Genomic DNA, 16,660 nt, shown 5'->3' on the forward strand with positions numbered 1-16,660 from the left:
TTCTAGGAGTGAACTAACTTGATGCATGATCACTTGTTTTGGAATTCGGATATACATAAGTCACTGATATTTAACCTACTCTTGTAGGCAAATCACACGAGTTGCCTAACCTATCTAAAAAGTTTTTTTCTTTCTTTTTTCTATGGTTTACTTGTCCATATAGATATAGTATCGTTTTGTTTTTCGATACATGATTCAATTCATCGTTACCCCAATTGTTAAAATGTCAATACTTGGGAAGACACGGTAAAGAATACAACAAACAAAACGTGCAAGTGAAAATATAAAAGAAAAAAAAAGGTTTGACTTGATATTTCTGCTGATGAAATTCTTAAACTGAAAAATACAGAATGAAAGTGCCATTGGTCATTGGGTTCATTTTTCTACACAATCGAAATAAAAGACGAGCTATGGTTCCAAGTCAATGCGTGAGCAATGTAAATGACACTTCTATTAGCCGGATGATGCAGGGTGTTGCATTATTTGTCAGCCAAGTGGATTCACTAGCTATCAGCTGAGACCATTAATTCGCCCATATTAGTATATATAGTAACCTTTAATTAATTACTAGCAGCTTCTAATCATATACTACCACAGTGCAATCGTAAGAACTACAGTAATGTGGATTTGTGAGTTGATTATGCTTATTTTATTACTTGGGCTTAATTGAGATGGTGTTACTTACGCTTTATTAATGGTCTTGATGAATTTGTGTCTAGAATATGCAACTTGGTTAAAGACTTATAAAAAAGTAAATATTATTTTTTATTGAAATGCATAAAAATAAACCTTTTATAATTTTTAAATGCGTTTTCATATAATTTTTTATAAATAACATTATCTTCTAATTTCTTAACTAGTGTTTTAATTAGGACACTAACCAACAAAACCTATAAAAAAAATCAACAATTTACAATGGTGATTCGACTGTTTATAACCAAATAAGTTTGAATAAGTGTCAAAATATATTTTACTTTCCCACCACTACATTAAAAATGAAAATTTGAAGAGAAGAAGAATTAAGACTATAAAGTATATATTAATGGTGGAGAGTGAAAACCAGAAGTTATCAATAGTGATCACTGCTAAAAGTTACTAAAACTAGTTATTAGAAGTTATTTGTAGTTATGATTTTTTTTTTTGTTTATAAATACCAATTTATACAATATAATAAGGTTGAAAACTTTGTCATTAAAACTTTACAAAGTCATACATTTGAATTTTATTTTATTTTTTTATTTTCCTTTGCAATTTATTTTCTTGATCTATTATAAAAATTATTGAAAAGTTTTCCAAATTGAGACTTGGAATCATAGGTTTAGATAAAGTTACAAAATTTCATGAAAACATATATATATATATATATATATATATATATATATATATACACACACGCACACGCAGTATCCGTATTGTGTTTATTAGCAATTATTTTCTTACTAATGTAATTAAGTAGTAACCACTAATTAAACCAGTATGCAGGCGAGGGGTGCAACAAATTAATTAGGGTTAAGCTTAGTACCTTAAAATATACTGTACTTAGTTTGGGGTTTTGATATTATAGATATATATACTAAAAAATTACATAATTATATAAAAAAGACTGCATCCAAACCCACACTAATTACATATTTGTTTAGTTTTTATTTTTTTAACAAAACTTTTTTTTATCCGTGAAAATTAAAATTATACCTTCTCGACAAAAAAAAAAAAAATAACACTAGTGCATCTCTTTGACAGAACAAAAATGTCTAGTTGTCAATAGGAGAGATGAGAGATATAGAGGTAAGGCAGCTTGACAGCGAAAATAAATGCTACAAGGTGGTTGCATTGCCGAAAACATACAGTGTTCCAAACCGTTACATAAATAACTAGTAGAGATATGATATTCATATCCAAAACGTAATCTAGGAATTTATTGCTAAAGCCTTCAGCTCAACCAACTCTTCTAACGCCATGTCTCAGTTAAATTCATCTACCAATCTTTAAAGGCCTTTCGACAACAATTGAATCCCCATATATCTTTTGCACATAACAATGCCGGAGTTGTACTCTGTGAAGGTGGAAGAGGCAAGGCCTGCAACTCATGAAAAGCCATCAGCAGGTCCTGTCTACAGGTGCATTTATGCCAAGGATGCTTTGACTCAGTTACCTTCTCATTTTCAATCTCCATGGCAATTCTTCAGGTTACTTTCATTTCTTTTCAATTTTCATTAATAGAAAAGCATTCCATGTTCCTATGTGTCAAAAAGAACTCAAATCATTCTTTGCATTTCACGCAGTTTTATTTTAGACGTTAACAGATCCAAAAACAAAAAAAGAATTAGATGTTAAGCTAATTCATTTCCTGAATTCTACTTACATCTTTTAGAAATAATTTTGATGTTAAATAAAATAAAAAGATGTTTATTTAAGATTAAAAAATAGATGTTAAGTTAAATTATGGATAACTATATTTGATGTTAAATTAAAAAAGACTTTTAAAAAATAACAAATGGTTCATGCAGGTCTTGAACCTACACGTTATTAATATGATGTTCTAACCAATTGAACTAATAGATCAATTTTTACATATTTTAAACTCTTTTTTTTATTAAATAAGAGTTATTGATAAACAATCAAAGATTGAAATAATTTTTTTATTGATAAATAATTTTATCCAAACGCAAACGCGAATTGATAAAATCCAAATTATTGTTAAAAATATCCAAAATTATTTTATCCAAACGCGAATAACGCAAGTAACAAATGTAATCTCTCTAATGAAGATTGAATTCGAAGTCGTACAATGAGTTGTAGTTGTAGTGGGGTTTGGAAATCATTCTTAGCAGTTTCGATGATTCCCTATGCAGGGACACGACAACGAGGTGCCCCAGCAACCCAATGCTGGGTCGGCGTCAAAAATCCGATTCCAAGGTACCAACTTTTTAATGTGTTTTTGTTTCTTCCATCATTTCTTACTTACAGTGTTACAGTAGCTTGGCAATTCTAGTTTAGACTTTATTTGTCGCATATCATTTTTTTGTAGTTTTGCTCCTTATGTGTTATTTATTGATAAAATATTTTTTCTTAAATATAATAATTTAGTAGTAGTATATATTTGGATAAATAGTTAAATTCGTGTGTGATGTAATAATAAATTGATCTTTATAATATAAAAAACACAAATTTAATATGTAAAAAAAATACGATAATCTAATAATTAATTTATCATACTTTTTACACTTTTTAGAAACAAATTTGATTATTTATCTTATATATTTTATATTTTATGGGTAAATGACCTTTTATCTCAAAAATGTATAAGAATGTGAATTTAGTTTATAAAAGAAAGAAATTCCTGTTTTAAACTTTTACTATTTGAATATGTAAAAAGTAGAATAATAATTATGTTGTGTCTTACTATAACCTGTTAAATTAATCCCTCAACTTTACACTTTAATACTAATCCAATTGTCAAATTTATCTTTGTACACTAAGGCTTATGAACATAGCATGCATTAAGTACACTATGTGAACATTGAACTGAATTTGCAGGTGGGTCCCTATCAATGGATCACATATCAGGAGGCTTATGATGCTGCCATACGAATGGGTTCCGCCATGAGAAGCCGTGGTGTCAATCCTGTAACACATCTTGCTTTATTTAAGATACTACGTATTGGGAAATACGTATGCAATTAATCTAACTCGTGCTTTTGTATAACAAGGGATACCGTTGTGGCATATATGGGTCCAACTGCCCCGAATGGATAATTGCAATGCAGGTATGACACCATGTTTTTTTAGGGGAAATTACACTTAACCAACTCTTTTAGTATGTTAATCACAATTAGTTATGAACTTGAATTAAGTAATTATCTGGTTAAAGAGAAATTATAACAACATATTCTTTCACACAAACTCAGCTAATAGAGAGTGAGCACATTGGGAATTCATTCAATAATTGAAGAGTATGTTTAGAAAGAGTGTGTTGCTAACATTTTTCTATTGTTCCTAATTAAAATTATGATTAGGCAACTAAAAAGTTAGTTCTCTAACCTTGTTTGTATTATTGTACTTCACTTAACATCACAAGGATTGATACCTTATAACTATATTTTATGTTTATCCTTAGTAATTTTTCCAGTGGGACTTGAGTGACACGATTCAAATTTGCTGTTTGCAGGCTTGCAATAGCTATGCAGTAACCTATGTCCCATTATATGACACCCTGGGTTTGTGTTTTGTTCCTTTCCCAATCACTCTCAAGGTGTTTTGCTTTTACTTTCCCCAAAGAACTTGGCAACTCAGAGTTTGTCATGTATCTTTTACACTCACATCATTCAGCTAGAAAACGACTCTAAATTTATGCCTAGCAGGTCCTAATGCCGTGGAGTTTATCATAAACCATGCTGAAGTTTCGATTGCATTTGTACAGGATAGCAAGATTCCTTCTGTAAGTTCTATCATATTTCTTGGAGCACAACCTTTATTTTTTCCTTGGAGGGATTTTGATTTCAGCAAGATGAACCATCTGAAAGTTTTTCTTTCCCTCTATTATTCTGGATGCTAGCTTTGTATGTTAGATACCTTCAAGGCTTCAACATATAACTATTGCAATTGATCATCAATCTGTTTCCTTACAAATTGTAGGATGAGAAAAGTCATTAGTAGCTTTTAAAATGAGTTATATAAATATATTTTCTGATATTTCTGTAAACCACTTGCTTAAAACAATAGTTAAAATCTGGTATTCTATTTGAAACTGACAGAATGTTGCACATACTGCTAGCTCTTTTTTATATTGTTATTTGCTGTACTTCTTGTAACATTTTAAGTTATCCTTTGAGCTTCTTGAAGATAACTAGCCTATCATCTGGGACAGCATTGGATATTTCTCTAATATGTTTGTTTCCCCCCCATTCCTACTGAAGTGATGACTGTTTCCACAGGTTTTGTCATGCCTTGATCGGTGGTCAAGTCTTAAAAGTAAGCCAATGTGTTTATTTTGTCTCTGTTACTATTAGTTTAAGGGTCTTCCATCTTTTTAATGGTAACCAGCCTCTTTAATTTACTGATGCAGCTATTGTGAGTTTTGGTAATGTTTCAACCACACAAAAGAAGGAAGCTGAGGAGCTTGGTGCATCTTGCTTCTCGTGGGAAGAGTTTCTCCAGATGGTAGGAACCCTGATTCTTAATTTCATATTGATGTTTATAATCAACAGCAAGAGCCATTTTGATTGAGTATTGAGAGATAGATTTTTTAACATTGAATATATCTTCATTTCTCCAGGGAAATATCGATTTAGACCTTCCACCGAAAAAGAAGACTAACATCTGCACAATAATGTACACAAGTGGAACAACAGGCGAACCCAAAGGCGTCATTATTAAGAATGAGGCTTTCATGACTCAAGTGTTGTCTATTGACCAAATACTTAATTTAACTGACAGAGTGGTATGATAATCATTTTTCTCACTAGTTTCATGTTATATTTTTTCAAGCTAGGGAAAAATCTGTCACCCCCACCCTTCAGAAAAACTTCTATTAGTTTTTCCATTTGTGTTGTTTTCTTTATTTTCAAGTATGTGAGAATTGTAGGTGATGATAGTCTTAGGCTTCATTTCCTTTTTATTTTGTGCACTTCTATTTTATCATTCTCACAATAACATGGTGCCCAGGACCTTATCTATATAGCTATTTTTCCATGATTTAGATAAATGCATGACCAGACTTAATGAAGTTTTCTGATGCTACAGAAAGTAAAGCTCATCAATCTTCTAGGGACTTGGGGCATATGTCAAATGTATTAGTCATATTCCATTATAAGTTGATGAATGAAGAGGAAAAAGACATGCATGAGTATGTCATATTTATGTAATGATATGTGCTCACACAAAACATAAACTGTGTATTATTGATAGGGAACAGAAGACGACGTGTACTTTTCTTTCCTTCCTCTTGCTCATGTATATGACCAGATAATGGAGACCTATTGCATTTATAAGGGCTCCTCAATTGGATTTTGGCAAGGCGTAAGTTTTGTATTCAATTCCTATTATTAAGTTTTGGCTCATTATCTAATATGTTCTCTCATGGATTTTTTTTTATGTTAATTCTGGCAGGATGTTGGATTCTTAATGGAAGATATTCTGGCACTGAAACCAACTCTATTTTGTGGTGTTCCTAGAGTTTATGATCGTGTTTATGCTTGTAAGGCTATATGTTTTTGGTACTAGCACTCTTATCTTGGTGTGTGCTATAGTGCTCTAAGTATTGAATTTAAGCTGCATGTACTCTTGTAAGTTGTAACTACTAACTATATTGTCCAATAAGCATTGACTATAAGCTTTGTGCCTGAAGGTATCAGTAGCAAAATTTCATCTGGAGGAGCACTGCAAAGTACATTGTTTCAATATGCATATAACTAGTATGTACTGCTACCAAACTCTACCATTTTAGACTTCTGCACTTCTATCCTAGTGCCAACTAATCTAGAATCTACTGACAGCAAGTTGGGATATCTGGAGAAGGGTCTTCCCCAAGACAAAGCAGCACCTTTGTTTGATAAGCTTGTGTTTGATAAGGTATTCTATTTTACTCTGTTATTCTTGTTCAGAAACTCGTTTGAAAATTGAAATATTGGTTTTATGGATAGATAAAACAAGCATTAGGTGGACGGGTTCGCCTCCTATTATCAGGAGCTGCTCCTTTGCCTAGGCATGTGGAGGAGTTTTTGAGGGTCACTTTTGGAGCTACTATGTCACAAGGATACGGTATGGTATTTGAATCTTTTGCTAAAAAGTGCAGGTGGATTGTTTTATATCATTTTTATGACAGCTCTTCAATAGTAAATTTTAATTCTGTTAATCTGTTGTAGCATGATTCTGGCATTCCTTGATTTGATTTTAAATTTTTGGTTCTTATATTCATTCTATAGTAGACTTAGTCACATGTTAATCATATTTCTAATCCACTTGCCTATGTGGGTGTGTAGCCATTTAATTATGCAATGTTAAATTATTATCATTTTGATGTGACAGGTCTTACCGAAAGTTGTGGTGGGTGTTTCACTGGAATAAGTAATGTGTTTTCTATGATGGGAACAATTGGAGTCCCTATGACAACCATTGAGGCCAGGCTTGAATCTGTGCCAGAGATGGGGTATGATGCACTCTCCAGTGAAGCCCGGGGAGAAATTTGCCTTAGAGGGAATACCTTGTTCTCTGGTTACCACAAGCATCAAGATCTTACTGAAGAGGTTATGGTTGATGGTTGGTTTCATACAGGTAAACCCTCATGTTGTGAAATAAACGGTGGTCTACAATGTCAATGAAGAGTTCCTTTTTCTAAGCTTCATTAGGATTCTCCACTTAATGGTTTAGTATTCTTACTTGTTTAGACTTCAGACACCACTCGGAATCATGTAAACTGCTACTACTAGATAGGATGACACATACACAGTCAAAAGGGTTTTATGGACTGTTAAGCACTAGGTAATTTCTTGATATGCTGTGTTCAAGGCCTCAAGGGGATTTTCATTGAGAATTGAGAAATCCAGAAAGACCTTCGTATAAAAATTAGTTCAACTATGGTTATTAAATTTGGAATCCCAGTGAAGAGGACACATAGGAGATCAAGTTAGAGAGTTTTGTCATGAACTTCTGACTTTCTCCATTTCGGTTTTTGTTTGAATGCATAGTGCATATAGATCATTGAAGTTGTTAATTTGCCCCTAAATGCAGTGCGTTTTGGAATAATTTGAAAATCATTACAGGTGACATTGGAGAATGGCAGCCAAATGGAGCCATGAAAATTATTGATAGAAAAAAGAATATCTTTAAGTTGTCTCAAGGAGAATATGTTGCCGTGGAGAATATTGAAAACAAATACTTACAGTGCCCCCTTATAACATCGGTATGTTTATGCTTCAATCATAGAACATTCAGTAAAATTGGAGCAACATTAATTGTATTGCATTTGTGTTGGATGCCTAGTTGTTATGGGAAAGTGGACTCACAAATAGCTCAATTATTAAATTTATGTAATTCAATTAATCTATAACTTTTTTATTCCATATGCAGATTTGGGTCCATGGAAACAGTTTTGAATCTTTCTTGGTGGCAGTGGTGGTCCCTGAAAGAAAGGGCCTTGAGTATTGGGCAGTGAAGCATAATTCTACAGATGATTTCAAATCTTTATGTGAAAATCCAAAGGCAAGAAAATACATTTTGGATGAGCTCAACAACACTGGTCAGAAACACCAAGTAAGTATATAGAATGCCCAATTCCATGAATTTAGTTTCGATTAAACATCAGATTAATCCTTGAGATTATGTTATAAGTAGATCATGAATATTTTGTTAGTTTCTAACTTTGAAAAATCATTCATTTTAGTTTTTTTTTACTTTATTTTTATCGTCGTTTTGGACCTAAGACAGACTAAAATTGATTGTTATTTTGTTAAGTTAGAGAATAATCAACCCAAACAATCTCAAGGACTACTGAGAGTTTACTCGTTTAGTTTCTGGTGTTACGCTATATTTTGGTCTTGCTGGTTACATTTGACGTTATTGATATTCTATCAGCTTAGAGGTTTTGAGCTGCTAAAAGCAGTTCATTTGGAACCAATTCCCTTTGACATGGAGAGAGATCTGATAACTCCAACATTCAAGTTGAAGAGACCGCAATTGCTCAAGCAGTATAAGGTTTGTCTCATGTTCTATGATCAATATTGTAATTAGTAACTTTCTATTTCACTTTATAGAGTACAATTTTATTTTTGTTATTTGTTTCCTTAACATCTTGAATTAGTATGATTTATGGTTTGTACCAAAATGTGCACCGGTTTCAGCTAATCAGGAAGTATTACCGTATTGATAATTTCAATTAGACTTTTGGAGTGCTTTACTTACTAAGAACAAAATTACAAAACTCAAACAATTTCTTAGGTATTGTTTATACTGTTTTCTAATTAGACTTGGAGTTTTAATTCGGTAAAACATGTAATAAAAGTTAGCATTAAAGGATTATGCAGATTATCAAAGATAAAACTAATTATATAAATGTTACTCATGTACCCAAGTAAATAATTTAATAAAATGTTATTGTTTGCCAACATCATTTACAGGAATGTATTGATCAACTATACAAGGAAGCGAAGGCATAGATGGTGTGAGCCAGGTGTCTAACGGGGATTATATGCAATTATACTGATTCCCGACACAGTTTCCACAGAATCCATTCGAATTTTTTGTACACTTTGGTTCATTGAGTGAAGTGAAAAGCTACAAACAAAACCTTACATCGAAATGGCAACTGAGCATATCCACTCTGCATTCTTAAAAAGATTACAAAATGATAGTTGGAAATTTTTATAAGCTTGATATTTCGTGGTCTTGCAACTTCTGTTTTTGCTCCATTTTCTTTTATTAAGCTATTTTGGGCCTAGTGTTTTGTTCCCTCATCAAGTCTATAATTTTAGCCAATAGAATACAGTTGATTAGGGTAATGCTGAACCTGTATTTTTTTTCATGCTTGTTAACAATGCTTTGATTATATGTCGATAATGAAAAGTTGAAGAGATGGCGGAAATTACACTTTTGAAGTGTGATAAAGATAAAAGTAGCATTTTAAAGGACTAAAAAAGTCCAACTTAAAAAGTTGCAACTACTTTTAAAGTTGCTTTACTTAGCATGACACCTCTGCAAGTTCCAAAACCCTCTGGGGTCTTGACATTCTATTTGGCATATTTGAGTTTTCATGTTCAGAGGAATTCTGTTATAGTTGCTAGGATTGCATTTGCTGGGAAACAAAATGCTGTAATAACTCAGAGCAACAACAAATGTAAATTTATATTATACCCCACAGGTAAAAATACAATGATTTCCCAAATTACACATGATTTGTGAATACACGACAGCTAGAAAGACACCACACCAATCCTCTTCATATTTTGTTTTTTTTACATTCTACGAAACCAGAAGACTACAACTGAGATTTTATTCCACTTTTTTACACATGCTAACTTTAGGACAAAGATGAATCGCAAAACAATGGCGGGGTGTTTATAGATATCAAGTTCCAACAAATGAATGGTACAGAAAACAATTGGTTTAATTCACACGAATCAACAAGTCCAAATGGTGGTGCCTAAAAAAGTATGACAACCAGTGCCCAGATGGGATAAACCAACAGAAGTATTATGCCGATGGAATTTGATACGCCGTGAGCTTTAGTGAAGGAGTTTCTGAAACCACCAGAAGCCCGAATGTGTTCTTGCAGCAAATAGCATGCAATGATGAGGCACACCACCACCCCAACAATGTTGTCTCTAAAAGTGCTTGCAATTAGAGAAGGAGCTACGACGATAAGAAGAATCAAAGCACCTGGCAATTCCAGCCAATCTGCAGTAACAATCATACCTGGTTACTAACCTTATACTTAATTTTTAGAATCATTAAGAAGACTGATATTATTTATATCTTTGATACGAAGTGGGCTAGTAGTTTCTTAATTGTTTTTAGTGTTGTTCTTCAATCAATATTGAAATTTTATTTTAGTAACTTATGCTGATTATTAATTCAAAATTTTATTACGCGAATTAATGATGTGAAAAATCACTTTTGATTGGAAAACGAAACTAAAATATATCCAAGTTTTGTCCTAAAGAAACGTTAAGTTGGTTACTTCAATATTTCCTGTACTTTGTTCTGGAATGACACTGATCATCAACAGGGATAGCAGCAAAATATATTAGTTGGATGTTGTCAAGTTCAATCAATGGGTAAAAGCACATTGCTTTAGGAGACACTAATTATAATAGTGATAAATAGTAGGAGATATAAGGTGAGTTGAATGGTTAAGGATGAAGTGAAGAGGGTAAAGGTCACAGGTTGAATCTCCTATATTAACAAAACTAACATTTTAATAAACTAACATTTGTTGATAAAAAAAAATACTAAAAATTTATAATAATACTATACTGTAATGTAAGCACTAAGCAATTATACTACCATACCAGGGAAGTGTCTAGGAATGAAAAGTCGTAATACAACAGCAACTGCAGCAATCCATTTTCCAAGCTCTCCCCTGCATAAGTAGAATGATAATAAAAAGGAAAATTACTATTACAGAAAAATGATGGTGCAAAATTGATAACAATAAAGCGTGACAAGCTAATCGCCTGAAGACGTCGAAAATTAATGAAGGCAAGCTGAAGAAAATGTATGGAATGAGTAGTGCTGTGAGAATATTTGTCTTCCAGTTTGTACGATCCAAAATCAACAGATAACTGCAAACATGTTAAAATAATCAGTGAAATCATAGAAAAACTATGAAAGCTAACATCAAGTAAGTTCCAAAGTGTGCTTGCTTGTGCAATTGACTCTATTTTTTGCTGTGCTATTCACTGTCTCACACACACAGCATTGACTTCCATGAAGAAAACGCAGATTGGTTGGAGTTTGACAATTGACGCCAACGAGTAAAATTTAAAGTGTCTTAATGAAAAAAAAAATGTATGATTTTTTTTATCTGAATACGATATTTTTTTTAATGGAAAAAGAAAAAAGTTTGGCTGCACCATGCACATGCTTCACAGTTCCTTGTAGGATAAATAAAAAACTAGTAGTTTGAATAATCGCAAACAATTCAACACAGAATTAGCAAATTTAAGATATTGAGTGCGTGTGCGTTAACATTAGGAGAGCAGATAAGATGATGGACCTCTTAGCTTTAATAATATCTTGCCTGTCGAATGAACCTTATCCACACTCCAAATTGATTTCATCGTCCACCTACTTTATGTAAGCAACTTATTTAGTAGTGGAAAAATTCTATAGTCGTATTATAATTATTTTGATCGTTAACAGTTATTGCTTTTAAGAAACTATATACAGTTATTAATAATTAAAGTAAAAGAAAACATAGCACATAAATGTTTAAATTATTCATACTATATGATATTTTTCTGTTTATCCATACTTATTTATAAAGTTATGTATTATACCTTTAAAATTAATTATTTCCCTCGAGTTAATTGTATATTGTAAAACTCATAGCAATTTGTAATTATATATTTTTATTTTGGAAAAGATTTGTAGAGAGAGAGAGAGAGAGAGAGAGAGATTGAATTAGCTTTTTTTTTTTTATTATCTGAGAAACAATTCAATGACTGGCTCATTGCACAACATATAAATATATTAAGTACATAAAAATTTCTGAACAAGCAGAAGGAAAACTTGGTTTAGGAGCTTAGAATTATGGAACAAATTTAACATGAAAGTATTCTCGTCCGTAACACATCATAAAAAAACACAGATCGCAGTATATAGTGAGTGATATGAAAGTTCAATCACAGCAACATTTTAACAGATTCATTCATTCAAGGTCCGCTAGCTGGACGAGCGATCGACTCACATGATCCATAAAACAACTGAGTGATAAAGATCATTCATTAAAAAAAAAAAAAAGACTGCAAAGTTTGATATAGTTTTAAAGAAGTTGAAAAATGGAAGAAATAAGAAGAGGGTACATACATAGCAGCAATGGCAGCAAAGAATCCGAAGAAAGAGGCTCCAAAGCCTATGCCAGCTAGACTTAGGTCTCTGAAATCTGAGTTTATCAATTGAACTGCTTCTTCTTCAAATCCCCTTCTCTTCCACATTTTCGTAATCAAACAGGAGGGAGTGTATGAAACTAAGTCAAAGCAGACATTTGGATGTGCTTATCTATATGCACAACAATTGCACATGATAAGGAAAGGCCACGTGGAGATTAATGCTTTACCAATAATGAACACAGAGAGATAGATACACCAGCTGCTCTTGCTTTCTCTAAACTCTTCTTTTCCAATATCGAGTAAGAAATCTCCTACAACCAACAAAATTCCGGTATCTATCTACATGTATTTTTTATTAAGTGTAGTCAAGATTTTGTATTTTTATAGTGATGAATTTTTGTTTTTATATTTCTAAAAACATGTAAATTTAATTCCTAATTAATTATTTAGAAGTACATATTTTTAAAGTTTAAAGTTTGATGTCAAATTTATCAATATAAAAATGAGTAAAGTATCAAATTAATCCCTCACTTTTGGAGGCGCGATCAATTTGGTCTCTGAAATTTAAAAAATGTCAAAATGATCCTCGACTTTACATTCCGTTTGTCACGTTAGTTCCTTCCGTTAGTAGTTTCTTAACACCGTTAGCAGATGTGTGATGTGGCACGTTAAGTGTCATTTGCCACGTAAGGAGAGACTAAATTGACATTAAAGGGACAAAAATGACATAATTTAAGTGATCATCTTTTTTTCCAAAATATTAAAATCCTAACGGTTATTTTAACATTCACGCTTTCATTCCATTTTCCCTCCTACTCATACTCTTATCCAATTCTTATTTTTCTCCTATTCATCTTTATCCATCTTTGTAGTTCTTCTATTATTTATTTTGTGGTCAACCATGTCTGCTAATTTAAGCACAAGGGAGAATGTCACTTCAAACCGTCTTTGCTATTGTCGTAGAAGAGCTATTTTGTGTTGTGCAGCAAGATGCAGATCGATGTAATTTCTTTTCGTGGGTTAATGAAGACATTGATGTTGGTGCAACTGAAATAGGTAGAATAGAACTAATACCAGACTTTGGTCTAAGGTTGAGACTGGAGTTTCTGCAAAAAGAAGTTAGGGTTTCAACATTTTGGGAAAAAAGATGATCATCTAAATTATGTCATTTTAGTCCCTTTAATGTCAATTTAGTTCCTCTTTACGTGGCAAATAGAATAAACTGATGTGGAAGTTCCACGTGTGCGTACATCACACATTTACTAATGGTGTTAAGAGACTATTAACGGTAGGGACTAACGTGACAGACAGAATGAAAAGTCGAGGATCATTTTGACATTTTTTAAATCTCAAGGATCAAATTGACAGCGCTTCAAAAAATGAGGGACTAATTTGATATTTTAGTATTTTATATAGAAACTTTAATTATAGTTTATCGAAATTATCAGAAAAAACACATATTTTTATCTATTTATTTATTTATATTGTATCATTTGTGTGAATGGTGTCATGTGAATGTAAGGAGAAAATTCAGCATATCCTTGATTCTTGTTGAGTTTGCATTCAATAAATCAATCAAGTCCCTCATAAGTTAATTAGATCTAAATCATTGACTTGTAGACATGTTTTTTTTATTTTTTTTATTTTAATCCATATGTATCCAATTTTTTATTTTTAATGATATAATATGAGGTGTTTGCATTAAAAAAAAAAAGGAAATAAACAATGGGGAAAAAGAGGCCATGTCTAGCAGCACATACCTCCCTCCTGCCGTATGGGTCAATATGTCACATTCGGCCGACTCAACAGCCGGTTTCGTTTTTGGGCCAATTTAAGTGTGTTTTTTTAGGAAGACTGTTTTGGTTTAAATTGGTTTGTGCCGACATAGTGTATATAATAATGCAAAGTGAGTGGGTTATCGACTTATTCTAAATTTAGGTAAGTTGATCTTGATTAGTAAATATTTACAATGACATGCTTTAGTTGATTGCACATGACATGTGTATGAATGCATTCAAAGGAGAATGTGACACCACCTATTATGTAAATGTTTGGAATGTTATAAATTAAGTGGGATAAGTTATTCTTGATTATTAATTATTTACTCAAATATGATTTAGTTGATTAGACATGACAAGTGTAAGAAGGTAATCAATGAGGATATGACAACACCTATTAGGTACATGGCTGAGTCTACTTGATTTTAATATTCTTTGGTACATTGCAGAAAAAATGATGATAATGAAATTTTGAAATTTAAATGAGTCATATATTTGATTCTAATATTTTTTTGTTGGGAAAACAAATTCCAATTTTCAAACATAAATATAAGTAAGTTATAAAAAAAAACATTAATATAAGTATGTAGCAAGTTAAGAGGTATATTTTAAGAAGTGGAAATGTATTTTGATTCTTGGAGAATCTCACAGTCATAATAAGAGGGTAAGTGTATAGATAGAATTGTTAATGTTCTTTAAGGGTGTGTTTAATGAAGAAGAGTGAAAAGAAATAAAAGTGTGAAGAATGAAAATGAATGAAAAAAGATGAAAGAGAATGTAAAGTAAAGTGATTTAGTAAAGATGAAAGAGGATGTAAAATGAATGAAAAAATTGAATTAAAGTAATTTGATAGGTAAAAAAGAAAAAAAACTAAAAAAAGAATAATCAATTATACATTTTTGCATAATCTGTTAGGGATATATTGAACATGTGAGATACTCATTTTCTTATCTCTTCTCTTGTCTGTTATTCTTTTGTCTCTTCTACAACAAAAATTATGATTTCTTCTCTCTCTACTTTTACCTCATTTCATCTCATTTTAATTGAAAGTTTTACTCTATAAAACTCACATTTTCTTCTCATTTCATCTAACACCATTCATCTCTAAATCACCTTAATTAATTCAATTGCATCACATCCACCCCTTTATTATGAAGAAAGCCATGAACTTGTGTTATATAAAGGAATCGTGTGAAAAAAGAAGATACTACCCAGCGAATGACAGATGCACACCAGGTACAATGGGGCAATCATTATTCATAATTTCTCTATTTTTCCTTCAAACGGATCATAAATCTTAAAAGTTATAAGAATGAAATGTAGTTCGCATATCAAACTTGATTAGAGTTGAGTTGGACGGAAGAAATTCAGCTCACAGTCAATGGTCAAACAAGTTAGCGACAAGGTGAATTGGGATAACATTTTTTTTTTATTAAAATTAAAAATATAAGCACAAACACTTTGTATACGAAAGTAATGGTAAGAAAAAGAAATTTATGCTTCGACATTTTGCATTCTGCATTCTGGTTGATCATCAGAACTTATGGATTGCGAGGCCACAGAGACACGTAATTGTTAACATGTAGGTATCATGCACAGCTGGATTACACGAAATTTATTTTTCGTGGCTTTATATTTGTTTCTCTGTATCAACACTTGGTCATCATGAAAACTTTGCTTATTATATTTTTTTCTCCTCATGGAAGAGTAAGTTGTGTATAGAATCGATCATCATTAACTCTTACAAGTGTATGTTGTTGATCATTGTTCCGCACCTTGTTCCTTTTTTAAGATAATAAAATATGTCTGAAGGAGTTCGATGTTTCTACCTTGGGCCTTAGCCATACTCGTATCATTATTTAATTCACTAAATTATAATTTTGGTTACTTCTAATTTGAAATTTTAGTTTCTTTATTTTTAAATTAAAATATTTAGTGTCCTATTTTTGCTTATATAAGCCGGTAACATAATTCTTATGTGAAAAAAATTAAATAAAAAAAAAAAATTCTTAATAAGAATTAAACTCTGACTTTTTACTTATAGATAATACAATAAACTATTAGCACATTTTTTTATTTGATTAACTATCATTCGTTAAGAGTTATTAATTTCTTTTCAAATTACCAAAATTTATAAATTAAGAAATGTTTATTATATAAATATTTTTATTTTATTTTATATGTTTTACTTTAAATATTTTGTATATTTTTATTTTTATTTTACCTATATTTAATTAAATTTCATAAATTAATATTTAAATTTTTTATATAATTTTCTTGTAAATTGATTTTAATAAAAAAATTATTTTTACTCAAATTATTTACCTAAAATTAAAA

At 31.4% G+C, this 16,660-nt stretch overlaps 2 protein-coding genes across 4 annotated transcripts; one reads left to right on the forward strand and one right to left on the reverse strand.

Moving 5' to 3' along the window:
- Nucleotides 1-1,900: 1,900 nt before the first annotated feature.
- Nucleotides 1,901-9,577, forward strand: LOC100806645 (long chain acyl-CoA synthetase 2). 2 transcript variants are annotated; one of them, XM_003538982.5, is made up of 19 exons: nt 1,901-2,186; nt 2,853-2,916; nt 3,538-3,627; nt 3,711-3,767; nt 4,169-4,217; nt 4,362-4,438; nt 4,935-4,971; nt 5,066-5,160; nt 5,276-5,440; nt 5,908-6,018; nt 6,109-6,196; nt 6,347-6,413; nt 6,495-6,570; nt 6,642-6,759; nt 7,027-7,272; nt 7,761-7,900; nt 8,068-8,250; nt 8,572-8,691; nt 9,114-9,577. In XM_003538982.5, exons 1-19 carry the CDS (start codon nt 2,038-2,040, stop codon nt 9,150-9,152), a joined length of 1,971 nt encoding a protein of 656 aa, XP_003539030.1. In that variant the 5' UTR covers nt 1,901-2,037; the 3' UTR covers nt 9,153-9,577. The 2 variants fall into 2 exon arrangements, with proteins under 2 accessions (XP_003539030.1, XP_040862638.1); XM_041006704.1 differs by lacking the exons at nt 1,901-2,186; nt 2,853-2,916 and having other exon boundaries at nt 3,572-3,616.
- A 242-nt stretch (nt 9,578-9,819) lies between these two features.
- Nucleotides 9,820-12,892, reverse strand: LOC100811430 (cold-regulated 413 plasma membrane protein 1). 2 transcript variants are annotated; one of them, XM_003537861.5, is made up of 4 exons: nt 12,523-12,889; nt 11,169-11,276; nt 11,004-11,074; nt 9,820-10,389 (listed from the first exon to the last, which is right to left on the reverse strand). In XM_003537861.5, exons 1-4 carry the CDS (start codon nt 12,648-12,650, stop codon nt 10,136-10,138), a joined length of 561 nt encoding a protein of 186 aa, XP_003537909.1. In that variant the 5' UTR covers nt 12,651-12,889; the 3' UTR covers nt 9,820-10,135. The 2 variants fall into 2 exon arrangements, with proteins under 2 accessions (XP_003537909.1, XP_003537910.1); XM_003537862.5 differs by lacking the exon at nt 11,169-11,276 and having other exon boundaries at nt 12,523-12,892.
- Between the last annotated feature and the right edge of the window lie 3,768 nt (nt 12,893-16,660).

The sequence above is a fragment of the Glycine max genome, chromosome 11, assembly GCF_000004515.6.
Source record: "Glycine max cultivar Williams 82 chromosome 11, Glycine_max_v4.0, whole genome shotgun sequence".
NCBI lineage: Eukaryota > Viridiplantae > Streptophyta > Magnoliopsida > Fabales > Fabaceae > Glycine > Glycine max.

Coding starts and splice junctions, on each gene's coding strand:
- LOC100811430 (XM_003537861.5), bottom strand. CDS start 12,650: ATGTGGAAGAGAAGGGGATTTGAAGAAGAAGCAGTTCAATTGATAAAC. Junction 11,277..12,522: donor TTTGCTGCCATTGCTGCTAT/GTATGTACCCTC, acceptor ACATGTTTGCAG/TTATCTGTTGATTTTGGATC. Junction 10,390..11,003: donor CATTCCTAGACACTTCCCTG/GTATGGTAGTAT, acceptor TTGTTACTGCAG/ATTGGCTGGAATTGCCAGGT.
- LOC100806645 (XM_003538982.5), top strand. CDS start 2,038: ATGCCGGAGTTGTACTCTGTGAAGGTGGAAGAGGCAAGGCCTGCAACT. Junction 5,161..5,275: donor GGGAAGAGTTTCTCCAGATG/GTAGGAACCCTG, acceptor TCATTTCTCCAG/GGAAATATCGATTTAGACCT. Junction 6,414..6,494: donor TTTCAATATGCATATAACTA/GTATGTACTGCT, acceptor ATCTACTGACAG/CAAGTTGGGATATCTGGAGA.